This window comes from Caenorhabditis remanei, chromosome II, assembly GCF_010183535.1.
Source record: "Caenorhabditis remanei strain PX506 chromosome II, whole genome shotgun sequence".
Lineage (NCBI taxonomy): Eukaryota > Metazoa > Nematoda > Chromadorea > Rhabditida > Rhabditidae > Caenorhabditis > Caenorhabditis remanei.
In genome coordinates, this window is record NC_071329.1 from 8,074,054 (window position 1) to 8,096,509 (window position 22,456).

A 22,456-nucleotide genomic window follows, 5' to 3' on the forward strand; every position below is an offset into this window, starting at 1 on the left:
GAAATGTGTAGAAAAAAAATCTCTATCGATCCATGTAAAATTCAATATACTTTTAGTTGAAAAAACTTTCAGAAAACCGAATTTTGTGATTTTCGTGGTTTTTTGGTCCGGTTGGGATTTTTTCTATTCGCTGTCCTTTGAACAGGATCCACTGAATCGCTCTGAATTTTTGACACCGATCTAAACTTCTGGAGATCTAATGGAACCAAAAAGTCCGATCAAAAAACAATTGATATCGGACGATTCTGTGGAGAAACCTGAATCTACACTGACATTTTTTTCGAATACACTGACCATTTTGTCATTGTATGTGTCATTGTACAGCTGCGAGGAACTCCCCTCTTTTCTATTCTCTCCATGACCGCGTTTTTCTGTGCCTCGGTGGCGCAGTGGAAGTGGGCGGTGGTGATAATCGGTGTGGTGGGGGTTCGAAACCTTCTTATTTGTTGTTGTTTTTTTTTGTTTTTGTATGAACTTTCTAAATGAATATGAAAGGAAATATTGTAAAAATTTCGAATGTTCTGATCGAATACGGGGAAAATAGGATCAGTCGGTGTGTCTGTTTTGAATTTAAAAGCTGGACGTTCTTCCATTTTCCTTCAAATCGAGCAAGCTAATTTTTGAATATAAAACTTGCTAAGCACCGCGCACGAGGCGCAGCCGAGTACTGCGGAGCCCGCCGGGAGGCGGGGGACGCTAGTCCTGCTCACTGATAATACGATACCTGAACTCTGAAGAAAAAATCAGTAACTCTCTCCCAAAATCACTCATTTTTTCAGGACTCGTATAACGGTGATGAGGTGGATCATCTGGTGCACCAGATGAGAACAAAGCTCAATCAAGACACGACATCATCCTCCTCTACGTCTCCAAGCATCGTACAGTACCCACGTCGTCAGCAACCTTCATCCGACGACCTTCGATCCTCCGTGGCCAATTATTCAACAACGACGACTGCCTCAACGACTTCAACTCGCAAAATCATGAATATCAGTGAGTCCTCCTCCTCTTCTTTTTTTGCTATGTTTCTGGACCACTTCCTGTCGGTTCATTACATATTCATTGTGTTCTGACTTTCTCAAAGGTCCTCATCGGCTTCAGATGGGAGAGGGATCATAGAAGAGAATGTACTCTGAATATATGTATACTTTGAAAGAATAGTTGTTTTGTTGTTTTTCGAATTCTCTTTTCTTGTACTCTCTCATCCTCCGGTGTATGACGTAAGAGAGGGTCCCGGGAGGGAGAAACGAAAGATATGACACGTGGTATTGGGTGTGGTCCCTTTTGACATAACAAACGGGTAATGAAAAATGACGGAAAATCTCTCACTTCCCCCCAATGGACTTTCCAGTGAATTTGTGTTGGAAAAATAAATTTTGTTGCTTTTCTGAACTTTCGAAACTTGAAGCAATCGGGAAAATATTTATGTGATCCCTTACTCAAATCACGCGTGTTCCATGTTCATCAGTAAGAAGATATCGGAGAAAAGGGATAAAGTGAGGAAGGGCAGAGATCCCTGGAGAATAGTTTCTGGGTTTTTCTGACGATGTGCGAATTATGACATCGTGGAGCATAGGGGGTGTTCTGACGACGTCACGAGAGTCGAAAAAAAGTGGAGTCGAAAAACTGAGGAAAAGAGGAAGATGGAGTGATGGAGAATTGCAGTTTCAGATGTAAGCCGTTAGGTCAAAAGAATGGTCTTTCGGAACGTCAACCTTGGGCTTCTTATGACCAGTGCCTCGGATTGACATTAACATTCTAGAACTTCCGAACTGTCTTCGTAAGAATTGCCAGCCTAATTGAAAACTATCCTACGACAATCCAAAAGATGATTACGTGCCAATATCACTACCCAAGCACAAAGATCAATGCAACTCGACACCTGCCCGAAGTTCATGAAAACAACCGATTTTATATCATCTTTCATTGGCAGATTTGAGACGAACAAATAGTGAGCCGTGTAGCGTTTGCCATTCGTCTTTTCGATTGATCTCATTTTATTTTTCGATAGATCTTTTCTGATCATGATTTGTTTCATTTCGCCTAGAAGTGCAGAACACTTTTTTGAATAATGAGCACTCGAGTCAGTATCAGAAAACCTAGGTCAGTGTCCTACAACAATTAGAAGTTCCCCGATTGATCCGGATGGTGGCAACCCAAAATCTCAGTCGCTAAAATCCTGAGCGGTATCTTCAAAACTTCAAAAAGGTCAACCTGAAGTTCAAAGATAGAATTTCAAGTTCTCAAGAACCCGCACAGTGTAAATTTGGCCGGAAGTGTCACCTCCGCATTCCATCTCTCAAACTCAGACACAGCTGGTCAAACAGTTGAGAGCACCTATCGGGAGTTTTGTTGGTAACCATCATATAGATCATCAACTTGGTAGATCAATAACAATTGGTGTGGAATCCCCCATATTTTCTTGTTTTTTCTCTGTCTACTTCTTCATTCTTTCCATCTCTATATCTTGCACAATTTCATCCCTCCCACCAACAACCTATCGAAAGACAAATAGTGTTGAACCGAAAATAAATGACACCCAAGAGCACACCGAAGTGATCAGGAAGAGACGAAGGAAGAAGCTAAACAGTTGCTCCTCCTCGGGAGACTACGGTTCTCCTGTGCTCTCTCCCATTGCTCTTTTGCTGCTACGAGAGAAGGGGGCCGCGCCCTCCTACTCGTTTTTGTGTCCCCCCACTTTCTTTTTTCTTTTTTCTCTTTTTTTTTTGCTTGTTTCCCTTTTCTCCTCCTTCCAATCCAGCTGCTGTTGTCCATCCATCCTCTATCAGCAGCTCCTCTTCTTCGTCGTCTTCTTCAGTTTTTCTTCTACTTCGTCTTCTTCTGTGGGCGGTTCCTATTCTATCCATTTTTGGAAGCCACGCCCCGTTCTTGTCCTTCTCACTCTTCTTCTTGCCGACCACCGATTTTTTGGTTTTTTTTTCGGTCTCTCTCGTATCGTCAACTCGTCTTGGATCCTGAATCCGGACTTCTGAATCCAGAATCTTAAATAAAGATGGCTGATCAAGAAGGTTCGTTTTTCTCTTCTTTCTGCTAGTTGATCTGAGAATTGGTTCTCAAGAGATTTGGCTAATATCTAAACTTCCACCCACCCAGTCCAGTTAGTCATTCTCCAATAACTCGAAAAACTAATAATAAGTCCTTCTACAATATTTACAACTCCCCTAATCCCAAGTTTACACTTTCAATTTGTGCCCACCACTACTCCCCTTCATGACAGCAAAAACCCCCCGGCAATAATAAACATTTCTTGCGGAGAAAGTGAAACATCATGCGTCATTTTTTCTTCTGGAATATGACAAAAAGAAACAAAAAAGGAATAAGAAGAAGAAGCAGAAACATAAAAGAATGAAGAGTACGGTAGCGTTGAGTCACGTGTCATTTTTTCGTGTGGCTTCTTCTTCTTCCAACTTTGGGAACGGTTCTTGGGAGCGGATCAGAAAAAGTAAAGAACGAAATGCTGAAAAGCTGAAAAATTGAAATCTTGGTAACGAGAAAGACGTTTACTCATACAGATCAAGTTCAACATGCTGGAAAGTTATGATTTCCACTTAATGGGTTATTATTTACTAGATTCTAGTAGTATGCTTCAAATAAAACTATTCTTTCAGTTTCTATTAATAACTCAGCAGTTCCAGATTAATCATCTAAAAAATGTTTCATATATAATTCTTTTAGAAATCTTTCACTAGTTGTGGACAAGTTTTCTTAACTGAACTGAAATTATCCCATCCTCAAAAGAAACATATTCTTTTGATCAGCTTTTATGCTTATTCTGATTTACAGTTTCAGTCTCAATATTGATCTCGATATCCCTAGACCTGAAAACAATAAATTCCCGTTCTCGAAAAAAACCTCTAATTTGTTATTTTCCACATGTTATTTGTTCTGAAAACAACTCCAATTACTTAAGTATCTACATGTGATCCCTCTCCCAGTGTTTTTTTTTTCGAACGGAGAGAGAAAAAACCCAAAGCCCATCCAATTTATAGCCAATTCTAGATCATAAAACTACCACGCGTCTGGCAAAAATAAGCAGAAAACAAAAAGAAAAAATAACAACAAGACTACAGAGAAATCTTGATTTCTAATTTCTAAATTTCAGATATTTGCGTTGGTTGTGGTAAAGAAATCACTGGAGATCAACCAGGATGCAATGCCATGAATCAGATCTTCCACGTGGATTGTTTCAAATGTGGACAGTGCTCGAAGACTCTTGCAGGAGCATCTTTCTACAATATCGATGACAAACCAACGTGCGAGTCTTGCTATCAGGTGAGAACTTTGAGTCTTTAGATCTCGTTTTCCAAACAAAAAGTACTCAATCTTGCCCTTCTGAGACCCTCTCCTTCAAAAGTGAGAGGAAGAGAGCAAGAATAGTTGGTCCCTTGAGACATAGAATTTAAAAGAAAGTCCTTTTCAGAACTCGTTGGAAAAGTGTACCGCGTGCAACCGACCGATCAGTGACAAACTTTTGAGAGCATGCGGAGGAGTGTACCATGTCAACTGTTTTGTGTGTTATTCATGCAAAAAGTCGCTCGATGGAATTCCATTTACACTTGACAAGGATAACAATGTACATTGTGTTCCATGCTTCCATGAGTGAGTTTTTTTCTTTATGAGGGAACGTTGAAATATGAAAAAAGAAACATAGAAGGGATTTTAGTGTACAAAAGATCGGAAACTCCTTTCAAAATGTTTGTTGTAGACCGAAAAACTGACAGGAGATGTTTTGAACTGATCAGCTCGCAAACTCAGTTTTTCTCATCAAAACAAGATTTCTACCAGTTTTAATGATAAAATAAAACCCAACACGTTTTCATTACCGAGAATCACCAATCAATTTTCTACGATTTCCTTTTCTTATTTCAGCAAATTCGCCCCTCGATGCGCCATGTGCAGTAAACCAATTGTACCACAAGACGGAGAAAAAGAGTCGGTTCGTGTTGTAGCAATGGATAAATCATTTCATGTTGATTGCTACAAATGTGAGGATTGTGGAATGCAATTGTCATCAAAGGTGAGAAGAGAAGAATTCATGAGAGAGGTTTTATGGGAAATAAAGAAATGAGGAGAGTAGAAAACTGGTTGACTGTAATTGTCCATTGAATAGTTATAGTTGTTACTGAAATTGGTTGGTCGGAAAAACGATATTAGTAATGGACGTTCTAGACAACAGAAACTGTCATGCGGGGTTTCAGAATCCAAAGAAACAGAGAAAAGAGTCTAAATTTTATATTTTTTTCAGTTGGAAGGTCAAGGATGTTATCCAATCGATAACCATCTTCTCTGCAAAACCTGTAATGGAAATCGTCTCCGCGTAGTCAACTCTGCGTGAGCAATTTCTCCATTCCGTCCTTCCAACAAGTTCCCCAATTTTCCATAACTGCCATCTGTCTTTTCTCAATTTCTTCTCCTTTTCATAATTTCTGAATGTTTCTTTCCGCCTTTTTCACGCCGTCGGTGCCCCATTCCATCCCCGCTTCGTCCTAAATATAGTTTTCTAAAGTACGTAGACCGTCTTTTTTGCCAATCTGTAAATTTTTCTCACTTTTAATATTCAAAAATTACAGTATACTTGCTTGTATTTTCATTTTTCTCCGTGGATTGATTGATTTATATTAAATTTTTATTTTTGATAAATAAACACAGAGCCTCTCATCCTGATGTTGTTGAAATATAATTTTTGAAAAACATCATTCTAGCTCCAAGGTACTTCGGAATCATGTAGATCATAAATTTGCCACAGAAAGCCACGCTGAGCATCATCTAAGAAAACTAGATGGAAAATAAATAAATTTAATTTTTCGATTTGAGACGATTCGCGCGTCATCATCACAACCCATCAAATTGAATTTCAACTTTGTTTTGTTTACTGAATCTGGGATGTCAAAAGTCACATTTTAGTAGGGGACGGGAGGGGACAATGGCTAGAAGAAAGATACGGACACAGTTTTATTTTTGTAAAATAATTACGTTTATTAAGATCTTTTAAACAGTTTGATGATTGTTAATATCGGATTCTTTAATTTACCTAGAATTCTCTATTTGTGTTATGGGGAAAGGGGCTGAAAGTCAGTTACGAGATGAGTTCAAAAACACATATCAACATGTGTTTCCGAGTGTTTCCGATGCACATAACATTTTTGGCACTTTGATTTTCGATTCGATTCATAAACATTATATCTAAAAATAGGAACACATACAGACAGATAATTTTGGAAAGTTATGGTGAAAATCATAACCGCGTTAAAAAAACTGAAAATCTAGGAACCTGAAAACAATAACATGTAGATAGCTTCAAGAGGTACCCATGTAGTTTTAAAACTTGTTCATTCACAATTTGAAATACGCAATCCGCTGTTAAGCTCGAATGTCCTGACAAAACTTTTAAAATATGTGGGTGATAAATAAGTTTGTTGTTCCCAATAAACCTGCACTTTTTTGCAAAAAGTGTGAAAACTGAATCAGCTCGTTCTCTCTGTTCTCACTCCCTAAGCCTATTCATTTATTTGCTCCAACAACAATAATTTTTAGTTCCGTTCAATCACCACATATATGGATGGTATGTTTGTAAGAGGAGTGGTTGTGTTTGTGTCATCAAGATCAAATAAGCAGAGATTTCTTTCAATTATGAGACTTCTGAAACTGAGTTCAAAAATTCTAAATTCAAATTCAAATTTGCACTCACATACAAGTACAATCTCTCCAAAGTATGATCAAATTAAGTTCAAGCCTATTTCCCCTCTTTGCAGATGCTTTGTACACCCCTTTTTCAGAATAGTTTGATAAAAACTACATAGGAAATACTGCAGAGAATATGGAGACGCAGAGAAAAGAGGTTATCAGTCAGCACGGTTCAAAAGTGAAAAAAGGGGTTGGGAGCAATGACAATCAACACGGACGATGAAGCACAAGAAGGGGAGGGAGAGGAGAAATTCTAGAGATAAGAAGGGGGCAAACGAGAAGAATTTATTTCAGTCTCTCCTCTAATTTCGTGACTTTTTCGTCAGCTGAAAAAAGAAAACCGAAAATGTGTGTCTAACTGTTTTCTTATTTCAGATATTTCCTCTTGGATTCTTCTGAAATCCAATCAATTAAAGAATAAACATCGATGATTTTTGGAAAGAAAAGTTCGATAGGAAACGTATTTTATGACGTTCAATGTGAGTGCGAATTGCCTTTTTTCGTTTCTAGTTTGGTGATACCGTTTGAAAAGAAAACACGTGTTGATTTGAATGACATCAACTCGTTTTTTTCCTTTGACTCTATCATCTTACTCATTCTTCTGTCCTATCTCCTCCTCCTTGACTTCCTAAGTTTAAGAACTTGATTGATTCTAATTCCCTCTTCCCTCCTCACTTCTCATTCAAATGAGTTATCTAAAGGTTCCAGGCGTGGAGCAAGAAAAGAAGAAGAGTCGATCCATACTCCGTCAACTTTCACAACTTTCTAGAAGATCTATAGACAGTTTGTCATCTACACTCTCATCTCCGAGAACTCCCAGCCCCAGAGCCACTTTTTCCGACTACCCAAATCCGTGAGTTTGATTCTTTTTCTACTTCATTAAGAGGTTCTCCTTTATCTATTTTCTTGTTCTTTTTGATGATAGTTAAGCACAAGAGTTTGTGTTTTTTGCCTGCTCAGCGAAATTCTTGATAAGTTTCGCAACGTTACGAAAAATGATACCTGAAATCTGTTTTTCAATCAAGTCACTTGGCATGCATTTGGAAATACTTTTATCTTCGAAATGTTTCATATTTCCCAATTTTCAGATGTGAACTCATCCTCCTCTCCGCCCTCCAAGCTCACGTCATTTCTGGAGATGACATGAGAAACTGTGCAACTGAAATTCAATCCCTCACTCTCAGTGAAAAGCAAAAACTTGTGAATTTCTTCAAATCTGACGGAGATGCAGCTGGAATTCTGGAGAATAACGCCTTCAAGGCATTCAACTGCTCCAATCTTTCATCTGATCTTTTGAAAGAAGATGGTGCAGAACTGTTAGAACAACTCTGGCTGAAACTTAACAATTTGGTCATCCCATCACTCCAATCAATGTGTTTCCCATTGAGCGAAATCGACGCCTCATTTGATGTTCAGACTCTCATATTGACTTCCTTCCGTGACAGAGTTCTTGCAAAGGTAATTAAAATATTTTTATTGCTTTTTCGTGTTGTGCTCCTTCTATTCTCGGTCAGTTGTGTTTATTATCAGGAAGAGAGGACACATTGATGTCAGAAAACCAAAAACTGCCGTTTTCATGATTGCCATTAAAAAAATAACTGTCATTGAAATGTGTCTATTTCAGCTGTTGCAAGATGTTGACCAAGAAATTCCACAACTGAAATCGATACTTCTGACGATAATGGTGGAGACCGAAGAGATTCCAGCTTCACTGAGAACGAAAATCGACATCTGTTTGGGAAAGAATCCAAGCTCATCTAATAATGTAAGTTTTCAACTTTTGGTTTTCCGAGTAAAATGGATCTGATCCTTTTCTAGAATCTTTATCATAAAAGTTTTTGAATGCATCGTCTTTTTCTCTAGTCATACTATCTAGCCATCATTACCATGACATTCCAAATTACGTAGTTAACCTCTCCCTTTGCACAAAGCACACGTTTAGTAGTCATTACTTTTCTAGTGATGGGAATCCCGTGATTGAATCCCAGTGGAGACTGAAACTATGCAATTTCTTATTCCAGAACAAGCCTCGCTACCAGAAGAAAACTCGCTCCAAAACAGACTCTTGCCTCTCAAGTAAACGAAAATCCGTATCCTGGATGGACGATATGCAGGATCCAAACTCGAGAAAATCGTCCACTTTCTGTGCATAGTGTTATGAATCAACTTCTTTAAATTACAATTGCATAATTCGTTCTGATCGATTTGGGTTCTTCACAAGGTTTAGGTCACAGTTGTATTTATTTTTTCTTATTTTGTTGCATGAAAATAAAGTTTGTACAGTCTTTGGTTTGTCTACGAAACCGCTTCCGTGACACGACGGTTCACATGAAAATTGTGCTGGAAAAAACGGGTTGATAAGACAATTCGATTGAGTTCAGAGTAGTGTCCAATAGGAAACAACTCTGTCACGGACAAAAAACTGGAGGTCTTGATTGGTTTGTGATTCATATCAATGTAGGGAGAGAGAGCTGTGTTTATTTATCAATTTGTACAAGATGTTATTGAATGGAATGGGATTAACTTGGAAGAAGTAGAGGGTACATCACACGGAAGTATCAATAGAATTAGAGAGTCATGGGAGACGGTGGAAAGGTTACGAAATTCATATGGTGACAATGGAAAACGACGTGGGTCTATGATTTTGTGATTTCTGATTGTTTCAATTCTTGAGAGGGGTTTAGTCAACAAATTGTTGTTCGATCTGCTTTTTTCATGAGAAAATGCGTGTGAGAATACAAAGAATTATAGTCTGTTTAAGGGAACGAAATTCGTTTCGTAAATATTTATGGTGATAAAATTCAACATGGTTTAAGCATGGAATTATTTTTTTGGAGGACAAAGAAAACGATAGGGAACCGAAAACCAAGATAATTTGAGACAGGAAACTCCTATTTTTAGGAATTCTATTTCGGAATCAATTCAGAAATCAAAGTGACTGGTTTTATTACCATAAAGGGTCGGAAGTACTCGGAATCGGAAAACTGACTCTTTGATCACCTCATATGGATGGTAAAAAGTTAAAATTGTAACTTTCTTTGGCAAATCATGAGGCATCAATCACCAGCTCTGGGTTGATTCGAAGGCATACATCCCACAAAATCGACTTCTCGGAACCAGAAGTTGGTTAGCCGGCATAGAAGATTATGTGCATAATGGAGAGCCCCAGAAACTTTACTAGAAGTTTTCACAGTCTCTTCCTATCTATTAATCTACCTTCTGCTCTTCCTAGGCAACGGAATTCATTCTCATTTTGAATTCATTTTTTCCCATTTCAACTGTATTTACTTTGATGTCAAGAAAGTTAGTTTAGTTTGACTTGAAATACATAAAACACTAAAACTCCATATCAGCCAAAAACTGACATTTCAGCAACCTTTCTCATTAAAGTTTCGAAGGTAAATAGTTTCAATCAAAGAGTTTTAAGGGGTAGAAACTGAAGGGAATACTGTTAATACTGCTCTGAAATTTGGTTATTGTATTGAAACCGAACAGGCTTGTATCAACAAATAAACTTGATCAAGCTTAAATAATTAAAAGTGTTTACTCAATTTTCCCATTTACTGCTTGACGAACTCTCCATTTTATTTTTGTCATCTTTATCTTTAATTTTCTAAAATTAGAATCTTTCCGAATACTGTTTTCCTTTTCCCAATTTTCTTCCGATTGTCTCATGATTCTCTGTCTGTTTCTTTCTTTCCCACCTACATCAAAAATCAAAACCTCCTTCGAAGCAAAAACTTTAAATAATCTTAGTGTCACGTGCCTCCTAAGAATGTTCATTGCATCTGAAACAGTGTACTTTTGAATTGAGACCACTGTGTGTGTTTGTAGAATGAAGAACAGACTTGGCACGGTACTCAATCAAATATGAAAAAGTGTCTGATAAGGAGAGGTGAAGAAAGAGATTGTGCCGGTGTGACGTACATGGTCCTAGGGAAATTGAAAATGTGGAAAGAAGAGAGTTGATGATGAGGTAAAAGACATTGGTACCGGTTTCCGGGTGACACGAAATATTATGATTCCGGTGTTTGATAATATGTAATTATCGGATTGGACCGGATACATTTTTTGTCCCAAGAGCGTCCAGTGTTTCAGACTATCATCGGAACCTAGAGTGAAACCTAATTCATTCAGATTTAGCAGAGAATCCGATATTAGATGCATCAGAAAATTTTGGAGAAAGCACTAACTATCTAGCTGTGAACCTTAACGACTCAATTTTGAACCGATTGAACCCTGACAACTAGTATCTGATTTTGTTGAAACTACAGTTTTCAGTTGCTTTGTGAAATTTGCAAACCACAAAATTACTCAAATTCAGCACTATACTTCTTAACCGTTACTCTGACAGTTAGCATTTTAATGCTCTTTTTAATCCTTTTCAATTCGAATTCTTTTTGTTAAGTATCTTTCAAAACCAAAATTTCCAGCCTTTCAGTTCTTTGCTGCTGTCTTCTTTCTTCTTCCTCTCCTGACTACCCCCTAAACAATTTCTTCTTCTTTCCAGTCTCAAAAACTTCCGATAAACCAATTTTCTAGGTACGCAGTAGGTTCATTTCGAGGTCGTAAACCATCTCCGGATTCGTAAAACAAAATTCAATTTACGCTGATAAGAGACGGAGAAGAAAGGCAAAAAGTCGGAAAAAGTTTATCAATAAAAATCAGGAGAAAAATAAATGAAAGTGAAAGGGGTCATGTGATGTTGGGAAAAAATGAGAAAGATCAAAAGTTCGTGGATTGGAGACAGGGCAACTTCTGGAGAATGTTTATTTTTTCGATGTGGTTCAATGATGTCTTTTGTTGATTCTGACGATATTGATATTGATGCTGACTGTCATTCACTTCCGTCAGTCAACTCAAATATTGCCGGATACACAATGATATAAGTTCCATATTAAAAGCCAACTGCGACCCCACACACTTCGCTAGTGAGAGTTCTACTGAACAAATGACCCGTGTGGTATCTGAAACTCGGATTTGACTGAAGTTGGGGAATTGCTTGTTGGACAATTGCCCTTTGCAGGGTCGCGGGCGGGAAGACCGAAAATACAAACACGATTCAATGAATACATAGACAAATTTATTACTGCAAAACTCTAATTTCAGAAAGGAGGCGAATAGAGAAAATAAATTCATCGAATCCCTTTTGCGCATAGGAGTTTTCGAAATTTTTAAATGCACACTCGCGCATAGATCCATTAGAACATCTTTTACAACAAAAAACCGATTCAATAAAAAACGAACGGATAGATTTGGTCTACACAATTGAACAAAATCAAAACAAATAAACATTTGAAAACAGTATAACAATCCAGCAAAGTTACATGAATAAACCAATCAAACTATTCGGATGTTTCTCTATTAATCTCTTATTAATGTTCAACTCCCTCAATTCATGTTGTTTTACATAAATATCCAAATTCAGTGTGAAATCCATTTCAATGTCCTTCACTTGAAATCGTCTCCCAATCCATTTAATTATGTCATATCTCTCTGGACCATGTTCAACATCAAAGGGAAGTGACTTCAGGATACATTCGAATCGATCACAGGTCACTGTGTATTCAGATGGAGTTTCAGCGAATCCCTCATTTTCTTCTGAATCCCCCCATTTCAATTTCGAAATATCAGTGAAAAATTGAACATCGACTTCGAATTTCTGTTGTTTTTCCAATTGAATCACATTCAAAACATTTTTCATGAACCCTTCTAAACTGCCGCAGTCACCATATCTCCAGTGACTGCAAACAATCGATAATTTTCTTGTTGGAAATAATCGTCGTATAATTGGAAAGAAATTCTTGAATTTTGTATCTTCCCATGGAACTGCATCACTGTATCCTAGACTTCTCGTGCAAATGCTTGAAACCGATAGGTTGACATAGATATTATCGATTCTTTTATCTGAAATTAGTTTTTGATGTACTTTTATGAAATTCACAACGTTTTGAAACCTGCAATCATAGAACATCGCAAAAAACTGTTTAGGTACTTTTTGAAAAAGTATAGATTACAGAAGTTTTAAAGAAACACAATTTTTGAACTTATTTGAAATGTCGAATTTTGGAACTGAAAGTGTCAATAACTCACCAGATTTGTCAATTGTAAAATATGGATCGTTAAACTTGAACTTTGTGAAATATCCCGTTCCTAACCATTCGCCGTTACATTTAGTCTCACATGCTCTATAAATCATTCGTATTTCTATCGAGTTGACATTCCATTTCTTAATTATAACATCCAATACTTCTCGTGGTATAGGAAAACGACCACGTCTGAATACTCCATTCTCCCAGAAGTCTCTTCTTTCATTTATCCATAAAACTAGTGTTTCACATGAAATAGAGGGCAGAATAGTTTCATCCAATACATTAAAGCATCCTTCTTTGTTTGTGGATCTTCGAGTACAGTAGTTGGCAATAGTTTCAAGTAATCTGGAAGATTATATAATTAATGTTTATATATTATTGTTTATATAATTGGCGTACAGAATCGGTTAGTAATGTACCATAAGTGTCTCATAGCGTCAATTTTCAAGAGAGTATCCGTACAAAACTCTTGCCAACTGCAAAAATGAAGACCCGTACTTGATCTACAGAGTTAAATGTAGAAAACTTGCATCAAGACTATTTGAAATCACACGTGCCCAGACTTGCAAAATATCGGCCCGGCCCGGTAGAGAAAGTTGCCGGCCCGGCCCGGCCCGGTCGGCCCGGAGTCAAAAAATGAGCACAACTTTTTCACAAAATTTTTCGAAATTTTTTGAAATTTTCATCAAAAATAGTCAAAAATCCTATGTAAACTTGAGTTTTATCGATATGTAAAAACATAGTCGAAAATTCGACTTTTTTGCGAAAAAATCAAAAAATTTTCAAATTTTTGTACTGTGACCCGGGCCAGGCCGGGCCGGGCCGGTGAAAATTCTCAAATCGGCCCGGCCCGGCCCGGCCCGTTGCAAGTATGCACGTGCCATTTGGATCGTAGTAAATAAGATAGATTCTCGATTAAGTTTAAGGCTCACTAAAAACTAAAAATGGTATTAAATGGTACTCAAAATCTTTCCAGAAAAGGTTTTTCGATTTGTTTTTTTGTACTATGACGCCTTTGACTTACATATTTGAGTCAACTACAAACATGCTCCAAAAAATACCAGATTCCAATTTTTAAAGAGAAACTGATGTTATCTCAAAAACTGAAAAAAACTTGTCTCAACTTTAATCGATATTTTCAGAAGGTTGAAAGTAGTTTTGTCCAATTTCAAATACTGTTTTCAATCATACTCTTAACGGAATCCCTCCCCCATGTGAGAAGGAAAACGGATCGGATCAGTTTGGAAGATTTGTGACATGACATGATTGCCCTGGCGAGAGATTTTCATTACTTACCCATCAGAAACATACAACCTTTTATAATGAATTGGATGTTTGATAGCTTGTAAAACTTTGAAGTTTAATGGGCCATATTCGACACATTTTCGTGAAATATTTGCACAGTCCTGACATCCATCAAATATACATATTTCCTCCAGTCCTATCAATTTTCGAACACTTCCACCTGGAACAAAACATTAAACAAAAAAATAAAGACGTTCTAAAATTTTTAAACTTTTTTCGAGAGATGTAACTGTCAATGCCTGGTAGAAGTTTTAAACGATTTTAAACATGCTGCTTCGATTGTTCAATTTTCCTGGGGTAGTAACATATCAAAAAATCAGATAAAACGGATCACTTTGGTTTATGTGTATTATCGGAATAAAAAAGTTCCGACATTTTTTAGCGACGCGCAAGAGTCGCGGCACTGGTAGATCAGAAACGCCCACTCATCATAAACATTTCTTCTGCAAAATCAGGGCACAGTTTCATTGGATTCGCGGGTGAAGTTTTGTTTAAAAATACCACTTTTAAAATAAAATTTGACCTATTTTCTTTAAAATTTGATCTTTTTTCCTCAAATTTCATGGTGGAAATGAAATTTTAAAGGAAATAGGTCAAGTTTTATTTAAAAAGTGGTATTTTTAAACAAAACTTCACCCGCGAATCCAATGAAACTGTGCCCTGATTTTGCAGAAGAAATGTTTATGATGAGTGGGCGTTTCTGATCTACCAGTGCCGCGACTCTTGCGCGTCGGTAAAAAATGTCGGAACTTTTTTATTCCGATAATAACATGGCCTGGTGGCTTGAGCGAGACATTGTCTCTTAAACATTTTCATGCTCAAATTCAGCTTGAGAACTTACGATTGCTGCCAATCAATAGGGAATGAATAACGTCATGAAGATGTGTGAAAAACGTATATTTCGTCATCCACAGATTCTTTGTAATGATTTCTTCTACTTTCACACCGACAACCTTGTTAAGAAATCTGAGATTGAATTTCATATATGCGACAAATCTATTAGAAGAACTCACCTGAAATATCCAGGAATTAACGACTTTTTGATTTTCCGATAATTAATGAATATCCAATCTTTTTCACATCCCTCAACAAGCTCTGTGTTGCCAATAAATTCAATTTTCATTTTCCGATGACTTCTTCTTATTAATTGAAGGAACATGGAATTGAATGACTTATTGATTAATCGAGTGGTCAAATTATTCTCGCAATTCGGGATTAAAAAACTAACAATGGCTTCAAGGAGATGAGGATTGTTGAAAACTTTAGAGCCGAGGGATTCATCGAATATTGGTGGCGAGGATATCATTTTTACAAAAAAAAACAGTAACAAGTGGGAAATCGATAACTGACACTCTTCCTGCTAAGAATCTTCTATCGTCTGAGAAAATGGCCGCAGATAGTACAGCACCCCCAAACTGACGACATAGGATCTACATTACTGACGCAATAGACACTTGACGCATTTCAAGTGCATATTCGACTCAGAGAGACGGAGTGATGCTCAGTTAGCAGTTTCGAACGAACGGCGGTTGACTTTCGTTCTTGGCGGGATAACGGAGCATCGTTGCGGGATAACGGAGCATCGTTGCGGAACGCTTATATACTTAAAGCAGCAGCCGACATCTCGCGGGTTCCGCCATCCACTGTACTTTGCGTGGCAACGATGCTCCGTTATCCCACCAAGAACGAAAGTCAACCGCCGTTCGATCGAAACGGCTAGCTGAGTGCGCCAGTGGCGTTAACGCGCTATGTTTAGCAGAAGCGGAATTTCGGAGTGTCGTACTAACGGAAAATCGGGTTTACGGTTCAGGTGGCAACTTTCCGTCATAATATCCGTTTGATTTCGTGATTATTGAGATAAATATTGAAGGAAAAGGACAACACAGCCTCCTGCTAGTGAAAAAAGTCGGAGAAAGTATCTGAGCGTGGAGAGACGTCGAGAGGAAGACAAAGAAAAAGTTTAGGGCGATGGTACAGGCTCAGAAACTGAGCAAAAGTTTTGAAACTTTGTGTATGAATAGATCAATCCTTGTACTTTAATTTTGTAGTTGGTCGTTTTTTGATGCGGGTCTTCCCTGGACTGTTGTACTCTATTGAACGTGACTGAGTCTCTAGGAGCTACAGTAACCCAGGAAGGGGTCCTAGAAAAAAGTGACCAACTGAAAAAATGATATGTTAGGTTTGAACATTCTATCGACAAAATTTCATGTTTGCCGGTCCATGTTTGAGCTCACGGTAAGTTGTCGATCAGCAATAATGCATAGAGAAATAGTCGTTTCTCACTTCTGCAACTTGCCATGAGCTCAAAAATGGACCTATAGAATGAAATTTTGTCAGCAGAATGCTCAAACCTATCAAATCATTTTCTTAGTCGGACACTTTTTTGTAGGACCCCTCCCTGGATTACTGTAGCTCCTAAAGACTCAGTCACGTTCAATAGAGTACAACAGTCCAGGGAAGACCCGCATCAAAAAACGACCAACTACAAAATTAAAGTACAAGGATTGATCTATTCATACACAAAGTTTCAAAACTTTTGCTCAATTTCTGAGCCTGTACCATCGCCCTAAACTTTTTCTTTGTCTTCCTCTCGACGTCTCTCCACGCTCAGATACTTTCTCCGACTTTTTTCACTCGCAGGAGGCTGTGTTGTCCTTTTCCTTCAATATTTATCTCGATAATCACGAAATCAAACGGATATTATGAAGGAAAGTTGCCACTCGAACCGTAAACCCGATTTTCCATTAGTACGACACTCCGAAATTCCGCTTCTGCTAAACATAGCGCGTTAACGCCACTGGCGCATCACTCCGTCTCTCTGAGCACTCCGTCTCTCCGAGGGCGCTCAACCGCCATGGCGCCAACCTATGGATTTACCAACTCCGCCCCCTTTTCACCACTATATAAGCTGAGAATTCCCTTTCTCTAGGCAGTTCTTACGGGTGAACTTGCACCAGTCCCTATTTCTCTTTGTAACCCTCTTTCACCCATTATCATGTAACAATTGAGTATTAATAAACTAGTAGTTGAATATAAACCGTCTTTACGTTGTTACTATATCCTCAATCTCATTTACAGTCAGAAGATTGAATGAGACTTAGTTAATGTCCAAGGTCCACGCTATGAATTAAATCCCAATTCTAGGAAGAAGAAGAAGTAAGAAGAAGAAAAGAATGGGGTTATCAGAATCTGGAATCAATTTGAAAGCAAGAAAACTGGGAGAGGATTGGAAACTATCATAGGCGGGACCATCCGTGCTCCTATCCTCAATCTCATTTACAGTCCGAAGTTTGAACTTCTGGAATATTTTTACTTGCCCTGACCTTTCCTTTTAATAACAATTTTAAAAACCGTTCAACAAACTGTCCATTTTTAAATCGAAATGGAATTGAAATCGACATGTTTGTTAACAATAATCACTATAAAAACTGTAAGCGCTACCAAAAATCTCTCTATTTTCGAAGGTATCTCATTTATTTTTCAAAGTTATCTCTCGACATTCTGATTTTCAGCCCTCCCATTTGTGGCATATTTCGATGTGGTTCAATGCTGTCTTTTGTTGATTCTGACGATCGTGATACTGATCCTGACTGCCATTCACTTCCGTCAGTCAACTCCTTCCAAATTGACATTGAGTAGGCCCAGTGTAAGTTGAATGTGATGTTCTACAGTATTCATCTCTTTTTCATAGACATTCGAATACTACGTCCTAATCGGAGAAAAATCAAATGGCACTTCAATATCAAATTCAAATATTGGAACTGGAGCAAGTACTGAGAGAACAAATGGAACAACTAATCAATCAACTGGAAGAGAATCGGAAATTGGAACTGGAACTGGAACGGAAACTGAATTGACGAAAAATAGCGGAGGAGTTAGTTATATTTCAATGTGAATAAATTATTTTGGAATTTTCATAACTTCTTCTATTTTCAACTCAATTAGTTCCTAAAGTCTCTCTTGTGGGGCTGGTAGACACAGTGTTCCCTGACTCTCCATATTCGAACTTTGACTTGAATTACTCGTAGTTTTGTTGGTCTTTTTATTCGGTTTCTTATAAACCGATCCTCCTTTATCCATAGCTTCCAAAACTTTTCTTTTCAATTTCGGTGTTTTCTCCTTGTCTTTGTAATAGATATTTGCCTGAAAAAAGGTTTCATAGTTCAGTGGAAAATCTGAATTATACCTGTGGATCCGAGAGTTGGAATTTGTGAAGTTTTCGGTTCTTGAAGAAACTCAGAAGTGAAGAAATGAAAATAACAAGCGAGAAGACGAAAAGAATGCAAGTTGAGTATACTGTTATCATACATATTCGGTTTTTGCCTGGAAAAAAGTGTCCTCTTTAAAGCAGATAAGGAGCATTACCTGCTTTGAAATTCGCTTCTGATCGAAGAGGAAGAACAAAAGATATCAATAAGAATGCGAAGATCTTCATAATTTTTTAAATTCAGTTTGGGAAATAAAATTGAAATTAGGAATTCAAACTGAGAAATAACTAGAAAATAGAACAATTTCCTCATTTTTTCATTGTTCATTTGTTTTGCCATAGTTCACTTTACAAAAATCAAAATTCTTCACTCCAGCCACCAAGAAAATGCTTCAGAACACGTCTCATCCGTATTGGTTTGAATCGATCCAAATGTCTAAAATATAGATACAGTATACTGAAACCAAATGAAGTTTTTAAAAGTCTTATATACCTTATAATACTGAACGAGTTGAGTGAGTGAGAAGTGTTTCCGAACCATCGGATATCCACAGTCAACTGAATAATGCAATTCACCGTCTGATCCAGAAGTACGAATTGGATAATGACGGTGTTTCTTAGTTGTTGTATAATAGACGAGCATCAATGGAAGACCTGGAGTCAGATGATCAATGCAACCACCGGTTTCGTATTGGTGGTAGATGGCGAATTCTCCACGACGAGTCACACGAGATTCTGCGTCAGAAGAGCTACTCGCACCAATGTAGACAGCAAATGCAGTGTTGTCGGCTCTGAAAATATCGAAACTCTGTGAACTAGCGTCCCTAAGCGTTGAGCGAAGCTGAAATCCCTACCTAACATGGCTTTCTAGAGATTCCGTCGTCACTGGAGCCGAAGAATTGGTGGATCCTTCAGTTGTTGGACCCATCATCTCATAAGCATGATTATCCTCAACTGTTTTCTTCTTTCTCTTCTCTTTTGACGATGACTTCTTCTTCTGATTCTTCTCCACTTTCACTGATTTCACTTGCAATTTCTCCAGTTCTGCTCGAAGTTTTTCGGCAACTTGTTGCTCTTTCGGAGAAGCCAGATTCACGTATTGATTTTCGACAGTTGTTTTCTTCCCATATGAACATTGACAACCATGCTTACAGCACACGAGTTCTGCATCTTGCTTCTGGTTTTTCTGAATTCAGATCCTCAGAATTCGATCCAGATGGATCTTGAATCTTACCGGGATCAGAGTCTCATAAGTACTGTTATATGGAGTTTGACAGCTTCCATCTGTCATGATCCGATCGCTTCTTTTTAACGTCGATACGAAACCTTTTAATAATAACTAACTCCTTTTCAGTTTTTTCGTTCATTCTAATTGAATATATTTCATTGCAATACTGGATTGTCACGCAAATATCTGTTGTTTTTGTTATGGTTTTGTCTTGTTTCTATTAAATTTTTCTTTATTTTACCTTTTTCTACCATTCAACCGACAAAACGACTTTTTTTGTAAGTCTGAAAAATATTGCGAAACATTGGTTGTGAGAGTCCACAAAAAATTTCATTTGAACACCCGCCGAAAAAAAAAGCGAGTCCGCAATCGCCACAAATGACGACAAATCACGTACTCCCAAAAAATCGCAGCTTGTCCGACAGTCGTCTGAAGTGAAGCGTTTATCGCTATTCTGCCATCATTCTGCTGCTGTCACTTGGTTTAATGATGGCTGCTAACATTCCGCGTGACTTGTAAATCGATTTTCTATCGTTGAATTATGCTCTCGCCATTTGAGAAGTTTAGTGAAACCAATAAAACATCCTTATCATTCAGGTGATGACCAAGGAGCCAGTACCAACCGATCAAGATGAAAATCGAATATTCCAGGAGGGTGAAAAGGAGGTGGTGGATTCAATGTATCTTGGTCAGGTAAACTACGCGAAACATATTGCCTGGCAAGTAGGTGAAATGTGAGCAAAATCTAATCTACCGTAATCCTGGCAGGTCTGGCAGCCTATAGACTGTACGATTCGTCTTCAACCTCTTCAGTCGTGCCTTCTGGATGGCGATCCACTAGGAAAAAGCAATCTCAGTGTGGTTCTTCGGGTCAAATGTTCGAAAGAATATCCAAAAAGGTTAGTTTCGTTGTTATTTTCGTTATTTTCCTTACAAAACCTGCACAATTTATAAATTCCCAAACTAATTAAATTTTCTAACAATTTTCAGAAAACCGCTCGTCGAGTTACTTGAACCACGCGGACTCTCGAACGATGATGTTCGAAATTTGCTGAACATCCTCAGACAACGTGTTGACGAGCTCGAAGGGACAGCTGTAATCACCGATCTGGCTGGAATTGTCAGTGAATTTCTGACGGACTACAATCCACATATCACTGCTGGAAGTTTTCACGATGATATGTTGGCAAACAAGGCCAGGACAGAGGCCGAGAAAAAGGTATGGGAATCGATGCAAATTTATAGTTCTTTTGTTTACAGTGGTCGTTCTCTTCACTTTATGATCACGAGAAAAAGTCGGCCTCTTTTTTCTTAGCTTTTCGCAGTATCGAATATTTCAGCAAATTTCCGAGAGGAAACGTCTCGATACGGAGCAAAAAGAGTTGGATCTTCTGGAGGAAGAGATGCGACAGCGGAATGCTATCGAGTTGGAGAAGACACTGAACGGTACGAGACTAGAAGGCGAAACAAGAATAATCGGAGGACGAAGGATTGTTGTGCTTACAAATATTCCTGTCAAACGTCAAAAACCATGCAATGCTTGCCACGAATGGCTCGGATTTTGGGAGGTAAGTGAAACAAATTAATAAAAATAGTTATAGTTCACATTTTTGCGAAATGTGATAGTGACATCCATTCCTTTCGAATGTCATAATTTTAATGCCCAAAATATGCAAATTTATTCCAAAAATGCGTCAGCAAACTACTTTCTTTCTTTCAGAATACACAACTTCTCATCTCGGAATGGACTTTCCGATACACCAGTGGACGTAACTCAAGCGAAGGAAAGAAGCGGGATTTCGAACCATTCTTCCAAAGATTCGAGCAGGTTTACAATGATATCAAAAAGCTTTGCGAGATCAAAGGACTCGATCAGAATCTTGTCGAATATGCATTCGTTCATCAGCAGAAGATCAGTACGACACCGGATTCAGTTCTCATGCAGCTTTTCGTCGCGCAGAAGATTCATTCTTCGGAAGAAAGTCTGCTCGATACGTATGAATTGATTGTTCCGAAACCGAATCTTCTTCGTTTACTCGCCGTTCAAGCGATTTGCGGACTTCGTTACCTCCATGAAGCTTCGATGACACACAAGAATCTAACATTGTCAAGTGTTTGGACGAGGAATAGTACAGGAGATTGTGTCTTTCGATTCTCTGATTTCGGATCGATGGGCCCTTTGATAAGTTTGTCGAAACTGTTCTCCGAAATTTGCTCAGGAAAGGCTATCCCACATGGAGAAGATACGGAGAAAGAGAACGACAGGCGACGGAAAGATCTGTTTCAACTCGGTTCACTGTTGGATCAACTTGTTGTTGACGTAAGTACTACACGTTCCAAAAACATTCCTATGACCACATTTCAGTATCAGAGAACCGGATCCACCTATTCTCGACGAGTATCATCACCAACTGAACTGAGTCGAATCTCCATTAATAGTAATAGTCTGCTTAGCAAGTTCATTGTGAAATGTCAAGAGGCCAAGAATATCGATCAGCTAGTAGAAGATCCATTTTTGAAAGGTTGCTTTTCGGTTTTTTACAAGTTTTCGAAATGTCGATATTTTCAGAAGAATGTCAGTCGGAAAGCGAGAACATCTTCACTCCATTCGGTGGAGCAATGAATCCGGAAGGCAGAATGTTGTCAGATAACGTCATCATTCGTGTTATCGGTAAAGGAGGGTTCGGAGATGTTGTTCTGGTTCGAAACAAAATGGACAGTACGGATTATGCTATTAAACGGATTCCTTTGAACGCGAGCAGCGAGAAACTAAACCGAAAAATTGCGAAAGAAGCTAAAATCTTCGCGAAATTCTCGCATCCGAATATGGTTCGCTACTATAACGCATGGTCGGAGGAGTTGATTCCAATCAGTGATGACAGTTCGGATGAGAGTTCATACATGGGAGCTGTGCCGATT

The 22,456-nt window shown here is 38.2% G+C and overlaps 6 protein-coding genes across 6 annotated transcripts; 2 read left to right on the forward strand and 4 right to left on the reverse strand.

Moving 5' to 3' along the window:
- Nucleotides 1-1,795: 1,795 nt before the first annotated feature.
- GCK72_005251 (uncharacterized protein) lies at nt 1,796-3,127 on the reverse strand (the record flags this gene model as incomplete). The annotated part of the gene is made up of 3 exons (XM_053725104.1): nt 1,796-2,043; nt 2,699-3,060; nt 3,111-3,127. 3 exons carry the CDS (start codon nt 3,125-3,127, stop codon nt 1,796-1,798), a joined length of 627 nt encoding a protein of 208 aa, XP_053589298.1.
- Nucleotides 3,128-7,132: 4,005 nt separating this feature from the next.
- On the forward strand, nt 7,133-8,858 carry GCK72_005252 (uncharacterized protein; the record flags this gene model as incomplete). The annotated part of the gene is made up of 5 exons (XM_003116749.2): nt 7,133-7,184; nt 7,414-7,558; nt 7,794-8,163; nt 8,330-8,470; nt 8,727-8,858. 5 exons carry the CDS (start codon nt 7,133-7,135, stop codon nt 8,856-8,858), a joined length of 840 nt encoding a protein of 279 aa, XP_003116797.2.
- A 3,170-nt stretch (nt 8,859-12,028) lies between these two features.
- Nucleotides 12,029-15,408, reverse strand: GCK72_005253 (uncharacterized protein; the record flags this gene model as incomplete). The annotated part of the gene is made up of 5 exons (XM_003116733.2): nt 12,029-12,612; nt 12,799-13,142; nt 14,094-14,262; nt 14,944-15,068; nt 15,116-15,408. 5 exons carry the CDS (start codon nt 15,406-15,408, stop codon nt 12,029-12,031), a joined length of 1,515 nt encoding a protein of 504 aa, XP_003116781.2.
- A 2,076-nt stretch (nt 15,409-17,484) lies between these two features.
- GCK72_005254 (uncharacterized protein) lies at nt 17,485-17,997 on the forward strand (the record flags this gene model as incomplete). The annotated part of the gene is made up of 3 exons (XM_053725105.1): nt 17,485-17,566; nt 17,615-17,748; nt 17,794-17,997. The coding sequence occupies 3 exons, from the start codon at nt 17,485-17,487 to the stop codon at nt 17,995-17,997; spliced, it is 420 nt and encodes a 139-aa protein (XP_053589299.1).
- A 53-nt stretch (nt 17,998-18,050) lies between these two features.
- GCK72_005255 (uncharacterized protein) lies at nt 18,051-18,537 on the reverse strand (the record flags this gene model as incomplete). Its single annotated transcript, XM_053725106.1, has 3 exons — nt 18,051-18,245; nt 18,289-18,425; nt 18,468-18,537. 3 exons carry the CDS (start codon nt 18,535-18,537, stop codon nt 18,051-18,053), a joined length of 402 nt encoding a protein of 133 aa, XP_053589300.1.
- A 139-nt stretch (nt 18,538-18,676) lies between these two features.
- Nucleotides 18,677-19,600, reverse strand: GCK72_005256 (uncharacterized protein; the record flags this gene model as incomplete). Its single annotated transcript, XM_003116761.2, has 4 exons — nt 18,677-18,745; nt 18,803-19,100; nt 19,164-19,495; nt 19,544-19,600. The coding sequence occupies 4 exons, from the start codon at nt 19,598-19,600 to the stop codon at nt 18,677-18,679; spliced, it is 756 nt and encodes a 251-aa protein (XP_003116809.2).
- Between the last annotated feature and the right edge of the window lie 2,856 nt (nt 19,601-22,456).